Source organism: Hemitrygon akajei, chromosome 2 (genome assembly GCF_048418815.1).
Source record: "Hemitrygon akajei chromosome 2, sHemAka1.3, whole genome shotgun sequence".
NCBI lineage: Eukaryota > Metazoa > Chordata > Chondrichthyes > Myliobatiformes > Dasyatidae > Hemitrygon > Hemitrygon akajei.
In genome coordinates, this window is record NC_133125.1 from 167,430,157 (window position 1) to 167,445,863 (window position 15,707).

A 15,707-nucleotide genomic window follows, 5' to 3' on the forward strand; every position below is an offset into this window, starting at 1 on the left:
CCACAATTACACACCCACACATGTGGAAGGAAAACCAGATGGCCACAGGCAGAACATGCAAACTCTACACAGACAGCACCAGAGTTCAGGATCAAAACCAGGTCTCTGGATCTGTGGAGCAGCCACTGACTGCGTCCCTGTGCTGCCTCCAACAGCCAGAAAGCTAGTGGCATCTGTATGGATGAACTCAGTGAATGAGCTTCTACCGCTGTACGGGGAGAGAAATGTAAAAGTTCACCACTCTGGTGAAGAAATGTCTCCTCATTTCAGTCTTAAAGGGAGTACCTTTATGGCTTTCTACCTCTTGTACTCAATACAAAACCATTTTGAGAATATTTGCCAAAATTTGTGAAAGTCTTCTAAAAATTGTCTTGCATGCCATGGTCATTTTGAGCAGAGATTATCATTGATTATTGAATTGCTAACAAAATTAGGGACTTTTTATGGAAATAAATTATTCCTCTTGCTTATTTATATGTATACAAGGTGTTGGAATAAGCTGTTTCTTGTATCCTAATGGTAGCACTCATTACCTCAAGTGTCTGTTTAACATTGGCCTTTGGTGGTAGATAAATTGTGTTCAGTATCATGAAGGAGAACACACTTAATCACTAGATGTTCCAGGTCGGAAGAAAAAAGTGTGACAAGACTGCTGCATATGAACACCACAAGGAGTTCATCGTGAAACACAGACCCCTACCTTTTACCTTCTCTGAATCAGTATCAAGAAGCCCTTGGGTCTGATCATAGAATCTGGTATGTCTTGAGATAGCCATGTCTCCGTGAAACACAGAATGCATCAATTTCTCATTTCCCTCCAATACAAGAATCTTGTCCTTAGATCTTCAATCTTGTTCTCCAGCAACAGTACATTAATACTGTGTAGAGGAAGTTTCATACTAATCATTTTAGTCTGGCTTAGAGGCCTCTCCTCCTTTCTCTCTTTCGTCCATGATGATGTGCCTTTGTCTGCTCATAGGTGCCGTACCTGCATTCTTGAGAGTGAAGTCCATTGAGTCATTATAGGAAGGATATGGAAGATTTAGAGAGGGCGCAGAAGTGATGTACCAGAATGCTGTCTGGATTAAAGAGCGTGTTATATGAGGTAAGTTTAAGTGAACTAGGGATCTTGTGTTTGTAGCAAAGGAGGATGAGAGGTGACTTGATAGAGCTGTATAAAAAGATAAGAGGAGGCATAGAGTGGACAGCCAACGCCTTTCACTCAGGGGGCAAAATTTTTAGGTGATTGATAGGGGGATTGCTTAGGGGGATCGTCAGAGGCAGTTATTTTACACGGAGACTTGTGGGTGCATGGAATACCCTGCCAGGGATGATGGTAGAGGCAGATTAGGGTCATTTAAGAGACTCAGCTACGCACATGGATGAAAGAAAAATGGAAGTAATTTCTCTTTGTACTACTCCACTTTATATTTCTATAGTTTGCACTATTCTGCTTTGTGCTTTTGACTGTAATTCATTAGTTATTACCATGTGCACTGTTTACTTTGAGTTTCACATGAGCAAGTCATTTCATTGCACCCTGGTGTACGTGACAATTAATTAGTCTAAAATCTTGGTGTAAGTGAGTGGTTGCCAACATGAGCCCCCAAGGTGTGTCTTTCTCTCCGACACTTTCTATATGCAGATAACAAATTCGCATATAGAGAGGAGGTCTGAAATTGTCCGATTGGTGCAGGAACCACAACCTATCACTCAACGTCGAGAAGACAAAAGAAATGATAATTGACTTCAGGAAGCTTAGATGTCCTGAACAAGCCCCACTATTATAAATGGTGAGGTGGTGGAAAGGGTCTCCAGTTTCAAGTTTTTGAGGATGAACATCACTGAGGAGCCTTCTTGGTCCATCAACACGACCTCGACAGTAGGGAAGGCCCAGCAGCGACTATACTAACTGAGGTGCTTAAGGAGAGCTAATCTGCTCCAGAAATTGCTGGTCAACTCTTATTGATGTGCAATAGAGAACATACTGACATATGGAATGACACTGTGTACTCTAGCTGCAACAAGACAGATCGCAAAGCACTTCAGCGGGCGATTCGGACAACTCAGCACATCATTGGGACTCAACTACCAGATCTGGACACTATCTACAACTCTCAATACTTGTTCCATCATTAAAGATCCATCCCATCACAGATGCTGTCTGTTTAATCTCCTGCCATCTGGTAGGAGATACAGAAACAGCTTAGCCAAGACAATGAAACTGAAAAATAGCTTCTTCCCAAGGGATGTTGTGCAGCTAAATAATGCTTGCCAATGGCCTCTGAGAGATATGGACTATCGAAGTTACTTGTTGCATGTTAATATGAGAATTTTTTTAATTAGGCTGTACCGCATGCATTGTAAATACAAGTTTTGCATGGACTGGAGTAACACAGTAATCTCGTTGGCTTGAGCGATGACAATAAAGTTCTATTCTATTGTCTAGTTTAGGTTCAAACCTTCGCACCAATGTGCTACTGTAGGACAGTCACTCAGTACCTTCAATAATGGATTGAAGCTTGGAGAGGGGGTGTGGGATGAATGGAGAAACAAAGTTCCCCTAATTGCAATTTCCTTCACCAAGCACCAACCTCTGCCGACTAGCAGAAGGCACAATCTGCTTCAATTGAGAGTTCTGCTGCCCAGTCCTCGGAGTGAACTGTGACTGCTGCGTGCAAGCGGCATCTCATTCGGGAGGCAGGGAAAACTTGTTTGTGTGGTGCAAGTCCAGTAAAAATACAAATAATCAGTTAAAATAGGGGGCAAAAATGTGAAACATGAAGTACTGTCATTTGGACAGCAAAGAAGTAAACACACATGAGAATGCAAACAGAGAACAGTTTTGTTTCACTTGTGTGGGACAAAAGCTATAGTTCGTGCAATTAATTAAATTCAAGTCCCTGAGTTGTCAGTGATCATAGTTCAGGGGTTTGGGGGGTTTATATATAGAATATTGGATACGGAGTGTGAGTTACAGGCTAGAATCTGATCGAGGGGTTCAGGGGGTTTATATATAGAATAATGGATTTTGGGAGTGAGTTACAGGCTAGATCAGGTTGAGGGAGTCAGGGGGTTTATATATAGAATATTGGATACAGTGAGTGAGTTACGGTCTAGAATCTAATCAAGGGGTTCAGGGGCTTTTAAAGGGGATGGTGGAGCCCTGTGAGTGAATTGAAAGCTGGGATCTCTATATAATCCCTCTGAACTCCTTGATTAGATCGCAGACTGAGTATCCATGAATCTACATATGAACCCTCTGACCCCCTTTGGCTGGAATCCAACAGTAACACATGCCCAGGGATATATTGTCCATAAGCCATAGTAGGAAGATTAGGCCATTCAGCCCATTGATTCTGCTCTGCCATTCCTTCATGGCTGATCCCAGATTCCACTCAATCCCATACACCTGCCTTCTTCCCTACGCTTTGATGCCCTGATCGATCAGGGAACAATCTGCCTTAAATATACCCATGACTTGGCCTCCACTGTAGTCTGTGACAGAGCATTCCACAGATTCACTACTCCCTGGCTAAAATAATTCTTCCTCAACTCTGTTCTAAAAAGTAAATTCTGAGGCTGTGCCCTCTGGTTCTGGACACCCCCACCATAGGAAATATCTTCTCCACATCCACCCTATCTAGTCCTTTCAACATTCAGTAGCTTTCAATGAGATGTCCACGCATCCTTCTGAATTCCAGTCAGTACAGGCCCCAAGCTGCCAAACGCTCCTCATATGTTAACCCCTTCATTCCTAGAATCATACTTGTGAGCATCCTTTGGACTCTCTCCAATGACAACATATCCTTTCTTAGATATTGGGCCCAAAACTGTTGACAGTACTTCAAGTGTGGCCTGACTAGTATCTTATAAAGGCTCAGCATTATCTCTTTGCTTTTATCTTCTGTTCACCTTGAAATATTTTGTTTTGCTTTACTTTATTGTCACCAATCAATTGATACTACAGCGTACAATCATCACAGCGATATTTGATTCTGCGCTTCGTGCTCCCTGAAGTACAAATCGAAGTAAATATAATAAAAATTTAAATTATAAATCATAATTAGAAAATAGAAAAGGGAAATTAAGGTATTGCAAGTCAGGTCTGGATATTTGGAAGGTACGGCCCGGATCCGGGTCAGGATCCGTTCAGCAGTCTTATCACAGTTGGAAAGAAGCTGTTCCCAAATCTGGCCATACGAATCTTCAAGCTCCTGAACCTTTTCCCGGAGGCAAGAGGGACAAAAAGTGTGTTGGCTGAGTGGGTCGTGTCCTTGATTATCCTGACAGCACTGCTCCGACAGCGTGTAGTGTAAAGTGAGTCCAAGGATGGAAGATTGGTTTGTGTGATGTGCTGGGCTGTGTTCACAATCTTCTGCAGCTTCTTCCGGTCTTGGACAGGACAATTTCCATACCAGGTTGTGATGCACCCTAGAAGAATGCTTTCTACGGTGCATCTATAAAAATTAGTGAGGGTTTTAGGGGACAGGCCAAATTTCTTCAGCTTTCTCAGGAAGTAAAGGCGCTGGTGGGCCTTCTTGGCAGTGGACTCTGCTTGGTTAGACCAAGTCAGGTCATTTGTGATATTCACCCCGAGGAACTTAAAGCTTTTGACCTGTTCCACCTGCGCACCACCGCTGTAGATGGGGTCGTGTGGTCCACTACTCCTTCTGAAGTCAACAACCAATTCTCTCGTCTTGCTGACATTGAGGGATAGGTTATTATCTTCGCACCATGCCACCAGGTTCTTAATTTCCTCTCTGTACTCAGACTCATCATTACCCAACATACGGCCTACAATTGTGGTGTCATCAGCAAACTTATATATTGAGTTTGATGGAAACTTGGCTACACAATCATGGGTGTACAGTGAGTACAGCAGGGGGCTGAGTACATAGCCTTGTGGGGCACCGGTGCTCAGAGTGATTGTAGAGGAGAGCTTGTCCCTTATTTTTACAGCCTGGGTCCTGTCTTTGAGGAAGTTGAAGATCCAGCTGCAGATCTGAGTGCTAAGACCCAGATTCCGGAGCTTAGGAATCAGTTTATTTGGAATGATGGTATTAAAGGCAGAGCTGTAGTCGATGAAAAGGAGCCTTACATATGCATCTTTATTCTTCAGGTGTTCTAAGGAGGAATGTAGTGCTGGAAAGATGTCATCTGCCATTGACCTGCTGCTCCGGTAGGCAAATTGCAAAGCGTCGAGGTTGACTGGTAGGTTACGGTTGATGTGTGCCATAACCAATTGTTCGAAACACTTCATAGCAATTGATGACAGAGCCACAGGTCGATAGTCATTCAGGCATGCCATCTTGCTTTTCTTCAGCATCAGGATTATCGTTGCCTTCTTAAAACATGAGGGAATCTTAGACTGAAGCAGGGAGCGGTTGAAGATGTCAGCAAACTCTCCAGCTAGCTCGCTTGCACAGGCCCGGAGAACCCGTCCCAGGACGCCATCTGGGCCCGTTGCCTTCCTTGGATTTATCTTCAGTAAGGCTCTTCTAATATCTTCCTTGGAGACGATGAATCTCGATGCCACCAGGTCTGGTTCATCCGGAGGGGCGGGACTCTCCCCTTCTGTACAAATCTTGCATAGAATACGTTAAGTTCGTCAGGAAGAGAAGCGCTACAGTTATTGCTATTCCCAGCCTTTCCTTTGCACCCAGTGATCTCATTTAGACACTGCCATAGTCTACTGGCATCCCTCTGGTTAGCCTGGGCTTCCAAGTTGGCTCGATATTGCCTCTTGGCACCCTTAATGGCTTTCCGGAGTTCACACCTGGATTCCGTGTAGCGACTGGTATCCCCAGACCTAAAAGCCGCAGCTCTAGCCTTCAAAAGGAACTGGACCTCATAATTCATCCAAGGTTTCTGGTTAGGGAATACCCGGATCATCTTGCGAGACACACAGTCCTCTGTGCATTTCCAGATAAAGTCATTATTTATTTCCAAATAAATGCCAACATTGCATTTCCCTTCTTTACCACAGACTCAACTTGTAATTTAACCTTCTGGGAGTCTTGCACAAGGACTTCTAAGTCCTTCTGCACCTCTGTAAACACTGTTAATGCATTGCTTCCTCAGCAATACCTACCCCTCCACCTATCTTCATATCATCCGCAAACTTTGCCACTAAGCCAACAATTCCATTATCTAAATCTTTGACAAACAATGTGAAAAGCAGCAGTCCCAATACTGACCCCTGGGGAACCCCACTAGTCACTGGCAGCCAACCAGAAAAGGCGTGCTTTATTCCCTCTTGCTGTCTCCTGTCTGTCAGCCATTCCTCTATCCATGCCAGTATCTTTTCTGTTACGCCATGGAATTTTACTTTGTTAATCAGCCTCATGTGTGACACTTATCAAATGCCTACTGAAAATCAAAGTAAATGACATCCACCGCCTCTCCTTTGTCCATCATGCTTGTTACTTCCTTGAAGAACTCTAACAGATTAGTCAGGCAAGATTTCCCTTCACAGAAACCATACCGACTTTGACTTATAATTAGTCTCCAAGTACCCTGAAACATCATGCTTAATAATAGACTTCAACACTTTCCCAACCGCTGAGGTTCAGCTAACTGGCCTATAATTTCCTTTCTTTTATCTTCCTCCTTTTCAAAAGGGTGGAATGACATTTTCAATCGTCCAATCCTCTGGGACCATGCCGTTATCAAGTGATTCTTGAAAGATCATGACCAATGCATCCATTATCTCTTCAGCAACCTCTGTCAGGACTCTGGGATGTAGTCCATCTGGTCCAGGTGACTGAACCACCTTAAGACCTTTGAGTGCCTTGCACCTTTTCCTTTGTAATAGCAATGACACTCACTCCTGCTCCCTGATACTCACGGACCTCTGGCACACTGCTAGTGTCCTCCACAGTGAAAGTCAGATGCAAGGTACCCATTAAGTTCATCTGCCATTTCTTTATCCCTCATTACTACGTCACCAGCATCATTTTCCAGTTGTTCGACTCTCTCCTGCCTTTTACTCCTGAAAAAACTTTTGATGTCCTGCTTTATTTTATTGGCCAGTTTGCCCTCATATTTCATCTTTTTCCTTCTTATTGCTTTTTAGTTGCCTTTTATTGGATTTTAAAAGCTTCCCAATCATCCAACTTCCCACTCACTTTTACTACCTTATGCCCTTTCCTTGGCTTTTATTCAGTCCTTAACTTCTCTTTCAGCCATAATTGCCTATATCAGCAATTTGAGAACAACTTCTTCTGTGGGGTGTATCTATTCTGTACTTGTGAACTATTCCCAGAAACTTTAGCCATCTCTATTCTGCCGTCATCCCTGCCAGTATCCTCCTCCAATCCTCCTGAGCAAGCTCCTCTCTCATGCCCTTTATTCCATTGCAATATTGATACATGTGCCTTATGCTTCTTCCTCTCAAATTGCAGTTTAATTTAATCATATTATGATCATTGTCTAATAAGGGTTCCTTTACATTAAGCTCCCTAATCAGATCTGGGTTATTACACAACACCCAATCTAAGGTAGCCTTTCCCTGAGTAGGCTCAAGCACAAGCTGCTCTTAAAAGCCATCTCATAGGCAGTCGCCAAATACCCACCTTGCAATCCAACACCAACTTGATTTTCCCAATCACTCAGCTGTGTTCCTCCAGCATTGTGTGTGTGTTGCTAGGGAGATCTTAAAGGGAGTTTTGCATCTGTCATTACTCGGGTGATGGACACAGAGTCCATAGAAGGGAGGCAAAACAGCAGCGAGGTCATAGACCTGATACAGATTACAGACGAAGAGGTCTTTGCTGTCTTGGGGTAAATAAGGGCAGATAAATCCCCCAGGGTGTTCCCTTGGATACTGTGGAAGGCTTGTGCAGAAATTTCAGTGGCCCTAGCAGAAATAGTTAAATCTTTTGGATGAGGTGACAGAAGATTGAGGGATAGCTAATGTTGTTCTGCTATTTAAGAAAGGCTCAAAAATAAACCAGGAAATTACAGGCCGGTGAACTTGACATCAGTAGTGGGAAAGTTATGGAAGGTATTCTACGGGATTGGATATTTGAATACTTGGATGGTCGCGGACTGATTAGGGATAGTCAGCATGGCTTTGTGCATGGTAGATCATACTTAACCAATCTTATTAGAGTTTTTCAAGGAAATTACCAAGAAAGTTGATGAAGCTGAGGCAGTGGATGTTGTCTATGTTTGACAAAGTCCCTCATGGGAGATTGGTAAAGAAGGTTGAGTTGTTTGATACTCAAGATGTGGTGGTAAATGGGATTAGACATTGGCTTTATGGGAGAAGCCAGAGTGTGGTAGTAGATAGTTGCCTCTCTGACTGGAGGCCTGTGGCTAGGACAGTGATGCAGGGATTCTTTTGTCTCCAGCCCTTGACCTTTCCCACCCACCTGGCTTCATCTATCACCTTCTATCTAGCCTCTTTCGCCTCCCCAAACCTTTTTATTCAGTTATCTTACTTACCCCTTCCTTCTCAGTCCTGAAGAAGGGTCTCAGCCCAAAACATCCATTGTTTCCTCTTTTCTGTGAATGCTGTCTGATGTGCTGAGTTCCTCCAGCATGTTGTGTGTGTTAGTTTGGATTCCCACCATCTGCAGAATCTCTTGTGTTTGTGATGTATATCAATGATCTGGATGATAATGTGGTTAACTGGATCAGCAAATTTGCAGATGACACCAAGATTGGGGGTATGTGGACAGTAAGGAAGACTATCAGAGCTTACAGCAGGATCTGGACATGTTGGAAAAATTGGCTGAAAAATGGCAGATGGAATTTAATGCAGACAAGTGCAGGGTGTTGCATTTTGGTAGGGTCAACCAGACTAGGGTTTGCACAGTGAATGGTAGGGCATTGAAGAGTGTGGTGGAACAAGGCGATCAGGGAATACAGGTCCATAATTAATTGAAAGTGGCATCGCAGATAGATAGGGTCATAAAGAAAACTTTTGTCACATTGGTCTTCATAAATCAAAGTACTGAATACAGGAGATGGGAGTTATATTGAAGTTGTATAAGACACTGGTGAGGCCTAATTTGGAGAAATGTGTGCAGTTTTGGTCACCTACCTACAGGAAAGATGTAAATAAGATTGAAAGAGTACAGAGGATATTTACAAGGATGTTGCTGGATCTGCAGGACCTGAGGTATAAGGAAGGATTGAATAGGTTAGGACTTCTTTCCTTGGAACATAGAAAATTGAGGAGTGATTTGATACAGGTACACAAAATTATAAGGGCTTTTTCCACTGAGGTTGGGTTACACTACAAGTAGAGGACATGAGTTAAGGGTGAAAGGTGAAAAGGAACAACAGAGAAAGCTTCTTCAGTCAGAGGGTGGTGAGAGTGTGGAATGAGCTGCCAGCACAAATGGTGCATGCAAGCTAGATTTCAACATGGAAGAGGAGTTTGTCTTGCACATGGATGGCAGGGGTATAGAGGGCTATAGTCCAGGTGCAGATCAATGGGTGTAGGAAGTTTAAATAGTTTGGCAAAGACTGGATGGGCTGAAGGGCCTATTACTGTTCTATACTTTTCTATAACTCTGTGAATCTAAACCTTTTGCTTAGATTTCGGCCTTTAACCTATGCCTGGGGATCTATTATTCTAAAGAGAAGGCCCTCCCAAGTCTTTTGATTAGATTCTAGCCTGTAACCCAACCATTATTCTGTATATAAACGCTGGACTAGGTTCCAGCTTGTAACTGTTACTCTACGTATGAACCTTTTGGAACCACAGTGGATTGGATCAGCCGGCAGTTCACGCACACATATGTGGTCTTCTACAGGTAAACCATCTCCAAAATGCTTGACTATCTGATGTTCACGTAACATCCAGTGATTTTTTAAAGAACAAAGAAAGGGTCTGTGTTTGGATGGCTCTGTTTATTAGTAACCTATTGAAACTCTTACGGTAATCAGCAAGTTGGACTGAGCGGTAACGCACACAGCCAAAGACCTTGGGACAGACGGTTGATGATTATCCACAAGGGTAACTCAGCTTCAGAGGCAATGTGGGGTTGATAAATTAAAGTGTTCCAGCTTTCTGCCAAGGTAACATCCAAAAGGAACTCACAGTATTTTGCCCAAGTCCCTTTTATCAATGAATCCAGAAGCAGATTTGCAGACAGTGGCATTCCTCTGAAGCTTTTTCACCATTGTAGCCTAGAGGGTTAGAGTCACTCTGTAGGTGAACATTGATAGCAATGATCAATTTTATTGGAAGGATTTGAAGAATAAACATTCCAGCACACTCTGGAATCTCAAACACAACAGATTCTGCAGCTGCTGGAAATCCAGAGCAACACAAAATGCTGGAGGAACTTGCTGGGTCAGGCAGCATCTATGGAGGGGAATAAATAGTTGATGTTTCGGGCCGAGACTCTTCATCGGGACTTGGGAATTTCCCCTTCTCTTCAAAGAAATCCCACTCTCCAACTGCAGTAAATTAATTTCCTCAGTTTCTCCTGCACGCCAGTTTATAGCGGGCTTTTAACCCGCCAATTTGAGTGGAAGGCACGGTAGTGTGATGGTCCCCTGCAGCACCAGCAATCACTGATCGGGGTTTGATTTCACCCCCAGCCCTGACGTCTATAAGGAGTTTGTACCTTTTCCCTCTGACCAGGTGCTCTGCTTTCCTCCCATATTCCAAAGACATAGTGAGTTGTGGGCATATTAAGTTGGCACCTGCTGGTCCCCAGCACATCACAAATGATTAATTTAAATTGGTGTGCCATATAAAGGTAATCTTGTCCATCTTAACCTCAATTACCCAATTTTGGGGTGTGGGAGGAAACTAGAGCACCTGGAAGAAACCCACGCGGCCATAGGGAGAATGTAGAAGGTCCACACAGGGGTGGAGGTCGGGATCGAACCCACGTCTCCAGTGCTGTGAGACAGTAGCTCTTCCAGCTGCACCGCTGGGCAGCACGTGTATCATCGAGACGGAGGCGGTCACTGAATCTCAGAGTGTGCCCAGTTTGTCCTCAGGCTTGGGCATGTTGGGTTCTGTAGCCTGGAATGGTCAGGGGAAGGTGTACTCTCTCCAGTCTGCTTGATGACTGGTCTGAGTTACAGGGCACCTAATGCGACACACCTCCCTGCTTCCAGTTCCACATTGTCATATTGATACTGTTCTTCGGAACTCAAGAATGAGGCTTAAATCTTGTAATCATGTTGTTCAAATCTGCTGCTTTCTCGTCTCAGCCACCAGCAAAGGGTCTTGTCAGGGTCTGAACCCTGGGATCTGGTGAAACCACCATTCTCTCAAAGCACAACAGCAGCTTGCATGCGTATACACACACACACACACGCACACTGTAGGATCTCAATGGGTCAGGCAGCATCTGTGGAGGGAAGTGGATAGTTGATGTAGCCAGTCTCGACCTGAAATTTTGACTATTCATTTCCCTGCACAGGTACTGCCTGTCCACCCCTGCCCACCTTTTTTTTAGTTCCGGACTGGTAATTGATGATTGGTTTATTGTTGCAACATAGAACAGTATAGGTTCGGCTTATGATGTTTTGCCAACACTTTAACCTACTCTCAGGTCAATCTAACCCTTCGCACCCACATTGCTCTCCATTTTTCCAACATCCTGCCTCTGCCCTTCTCTCCACCCTCTTCACTCTGCAGTTTCCCCTCCCAGTGCTAGCCCTATCCCAATCCTTTTAACTTCTCGACCTCGCTGATCTCCCCTCCCATTTCTGCCCCACTTCACACCTCTTTGTGCACTGTTCCAAAGTAAATCTCTAGCTAAAAGAGGAGGCCACAACATTATGTGACCTCTTAACATATGAGGAGCATGTGAAGTCTCTGGGCTTGTTCTCCATGGTAGTCAGAAGGATGGGTGGGGGTCGGGGGGGGTGAGGGGAATCCCACTGAAACCTATTGGATATTGAAAGGCCTGGATAGAGTGGAAATGAAGGGGATGTTTTCATTAGTAGGAAGTCTAGGAATTGAGAGCACTGTCTTAGGACATCTGAAGACATCCTAGGACATTTGTCTGAGAACAAAGCAAGGAGGAACCTTTGCATGGTGAATCTGGAATTTATTGCACAAAGGTCAAGTCACGGTGTATTTAAGACAGAGATGGATAGATTCTTGATTTATGAGAGGATTAAGGGTTACTGGGAGAAAGTGGGACAATGGACTTGGAACTGTACAACACAGTAGAGGCCCACATTGCTGTACTAACCTTTTAACCTACTCTAAGTTCAATCTAACCCTTCACTCCCAAATGGCCGTCTATGTTTCTTTCATCCATGTGCCTATCTAAGAGCTTGTTAAATATCCCTCAAGTATCAGACTCTACCACCAACCCTGGCAGTGCTTTCTAAACCCACCATTCTCTGTGACATCCCTGCTGCACTTTCCTCTAATCACCTTAAAATTCTGCCCTCTCATATTAGTTGTTCTTCCCCTTGTCCCCAGGAAAATGTCTCCAGCTGTCCTCTTGATCTATACACCTTATCATCTATCAAGTCACCCCTCATCTCCTCCACTCCAAAAAGAAAATTCCTGGCTCACTCAACCTATCCTCATAAGACATGCTCTCCAATCCTGGTAAATCTCTTCTGCACCCTCTTGAAAGCTTCCACATCCTTTTAATAACGAGGCTACCAGAACTGAACACAATATTCTGCCTGTTGTCTAATGAAGGTTTTATAGAGCTGCAACGTTAATTCACAGCTCTTGAGCTCAATCCTCTCGGCTAATGAAGGGCAACATAATATCCGTCTTCTTAACAACCCTATCAGCCTACGTGGCAATTTTGAGGGATCTATGGATGTAGTCTCCAAAAACCCTCTGTTTCCCCACACTGCTAAAGATCCTGCCATTAACCATGCATTCTACATCCAATTTGACTTTCCAAAGTGAATTGTTGGCAGAATTTCAGATGGCGATGAGAAGGCGTACAAGAGCGAGACAGATCAAGAACAATCTTGTACTCAATGTTAGTAAGACTCAAGAATTGATTGGGGACTTCAGAAATGGTAAGGCAAGATTCTAATTGGTGGTGAGCAATTTCAAGTTCCTGCATGTCAACACCTCTGAGGGTCTAAGCTAGCCCAACATAAAGATGCAGTAACAAAAAAAAGGCACTATAGCAGCTATGTTTCATTTGGAGCTTGAAGAGATTTGGTATGCCACCAAACACATTTGCAAATTTCCACAGATGTACTGTAGAGAGCATTCTAAATGGCAGTGCACAGGATTGAAATAAGTGGCAGAAAGTTGTACACTCAGTCAGATCCATCATTAAGGACCTCCATCACCCAGGGCATGCCCTCTTCTCAATACTACCATCAGGGAGGAGGTACAGGAGCCTGAAGGCACACACTCAATGATTCAGGAACAGCTTCTTCCCTTCTGCCATCAGATATCTGAATGGGCATTGAACCCATGAACACTACCTCACTACCTTTCTTTTTCTCTTTTTGCACTACTTATTCAATTTTACTTTTTAAAATATCTATTTCTTACTGTAATTTACAGTTTTTATTATGTATTGCAAAGTACTGTTGCTGCAGAAAAACAAATTTCATGACAGTGATATTAAACCCAATTCTTCACTCTTTTCCGGGTTAAACTCTATCTGCCAGATCAGATTTTGTTTTGCATGCCATCCCTACAATCTTTTTAAAATGTAAATACAGTATATCGAGGAAGTACAGAGCGAGAAGCAGTTGTAGAACACAGAATGTAATGCAACAGTTTTCAGAGAACGTGCAGTGCAGGCAGATGAATAAAGTGCAGGCAGCAAGGAGGACTGAGAGATCTTTATGGTAAAGAGGTCCGTTCAATCATCTGATCACAGCGGAATGGCAGTTTCCCCTGAGCTTACTGGTACACATTTTGAACATTCTAGCATCAATAGTCTTTTCTGTCTCCCTAACAACAGCTTGCATATGTATAGCTTCTTAAATGCAGCAAGCGCATTTTCAAATACCATTTAGGATGTGTTAGGGAAAGTGTCCAAAAACTTATGGAAAGAGGTGGACTGTAGTAAGAACTCAGAGCAAAAGAAATAGGACTAGAAATAGTAGTTATTTAGGAAATATCTGGGTGATCTCCAACTTCAGTACAACCTTCTCTATCAAGTTTGATATCCCTTCCTTTCTTTGATGTCTAAAAACCTGTCCCTTTTCACTATATTTAGTGGTTGAGCCTCGACAGTCACCATGAGAAGGCTAAAAAAATAACTGGAAAAATTTGTTCTCCTCCCTGACCCTAAATCGCCATCCGCTTATTTTCAGACTGTGACTCCCCTGATATTTTCCCTCCCAAGGAAAATATCAACTCTGCTGCTGTGCTGTCAAGTCCCATAAGAGTTTTAAATGTTTCATTTGAAAAGCTGTCATTGATTCATACAGTACAGAAATTGGCCATTCAGCCCAACTCACCCATGTTGACAAAGCTGCTCACATAAGCTTGTCTTATTTGCCTGCATTTGGCCTGTATCCCGCTAAACCTTTCCTATTCATGTATTTAAATGTGTCTTAAATGTTATTGTACCCACCTCAATTACTTTGTCTGGCAGCTCATTCCATCCTCTGTATGAAGAAGTTGCCCCTCAAATTCCTTTTAAATTTCCTCCCTCTCACTTTAAACCCATGCCCTCTAGTTTTAGGTCCCCATTCCCTGAGATAAACACTGTGTGCATTCACCCATTCTATGCCCCTCATGATTCTGTAAAGTCACCCCCCTTGGTCTCCTACATTCCAAGGAATAAAGTCCTAGCCTGCTGAACTTCTACTTATAACTCAAACCTTCGGGTCCTGGCAACAGTCTTGCAAATCTTCTTTGTGCTCTTTCCAGCTTAATGTGGTACAATCATCTTAAATGAGAGGAACAGACACAAAATGCTGGAGAACCTCAGCAGGCCAGGCAGCAGCTATGGAAAAGAGTACAGTCGAGATTTTGGCCTGAGACCCTTCGGAGACCCGCTGATGGATCTTGGTCTGAAACATTAACTGTTTTCTTTTCCATAGATGCTGCCTGGCCTGCGGAGTTCCTCCAGCATTTTGCATGTGTTGCTTAGATTTGCAGCATCTGCAGATTTTCTCTTGTTTGTGATTAAATGCAAGAATTTGTCTTTACTTTCCCTGTAACCACACTGTATGTTCCCCATTTCACTCAACTGCAGTTATCTTTCTCCCTATTAGTAAGATGTGTTGAAACATGGTATTGGCTATAGAGGGGATTAAAACTCTTACTTCTTCTTAAAAGACCACTATGAATTGAGAAGACTTGTTTCCATTCAAATTACACACACATTTACCAGCAAGACAGCATCAAGCACACAAGGAGCATTCACTTCACCTTCCTTGGGTGAAAGTGGGGGGAAAGAGGAGTGAATTCATGAAAATAGCCAAGAATCCATCATCAAAACCCTTGTCAATTGGAACCCAATCTCACATTCCAGTAGTTACTAACACAAGCCAATGGCCACGTGGCTGCTTTGTGGTCTAAGAGAAGACCTGTTCTTTTCCTTACCTGGGTCTTGTTGAGGCTTCCAGCAGTCACCTTGTCTTTGTAGTCACAGTTCCAGAAGACTTGCATTGTTAGACCGAAGAGATACAACAACCATGACCATAATCGTTGGTACATGGCTGCAAAAAATCCTTCTTCCCCAAATCAGGAATGTCTGAACAAATCCCAAGCATTCAGCTGTCAGAGAGAAATGTCGAGTGTTGAAAACTCTGGAGGGGGATTACGTAAC

The 15,707-nt window shown here is 43.4% G+C and overlaps 1 protein-coding gene across 1 annotated transcript in view; it reads right to left on the reverse strand.

Moving 5' to 3' along the window:
* The window catches only part of apom (apolipoprotein M), a 31,863-nt gene extending 16,168 nt beyond the window's left edge, over window positions 1–15,695 (reverse strand). Inside the window, exon 1 of the mRNA XM_073031911.1 lies at window positions 15,482–15,695. Coding sequence (XP_072888012.1) covers window positions 15,482–15,595 — 114 coding nt within the window. The 5' untranslated portion in view covers window positions 15,596–15,695. The remainder of the gene's footprint in view (window positions 1–15,481) is intronic.
* Window positions 15,696–15,707: the final 12 nt, after the last annotated feature.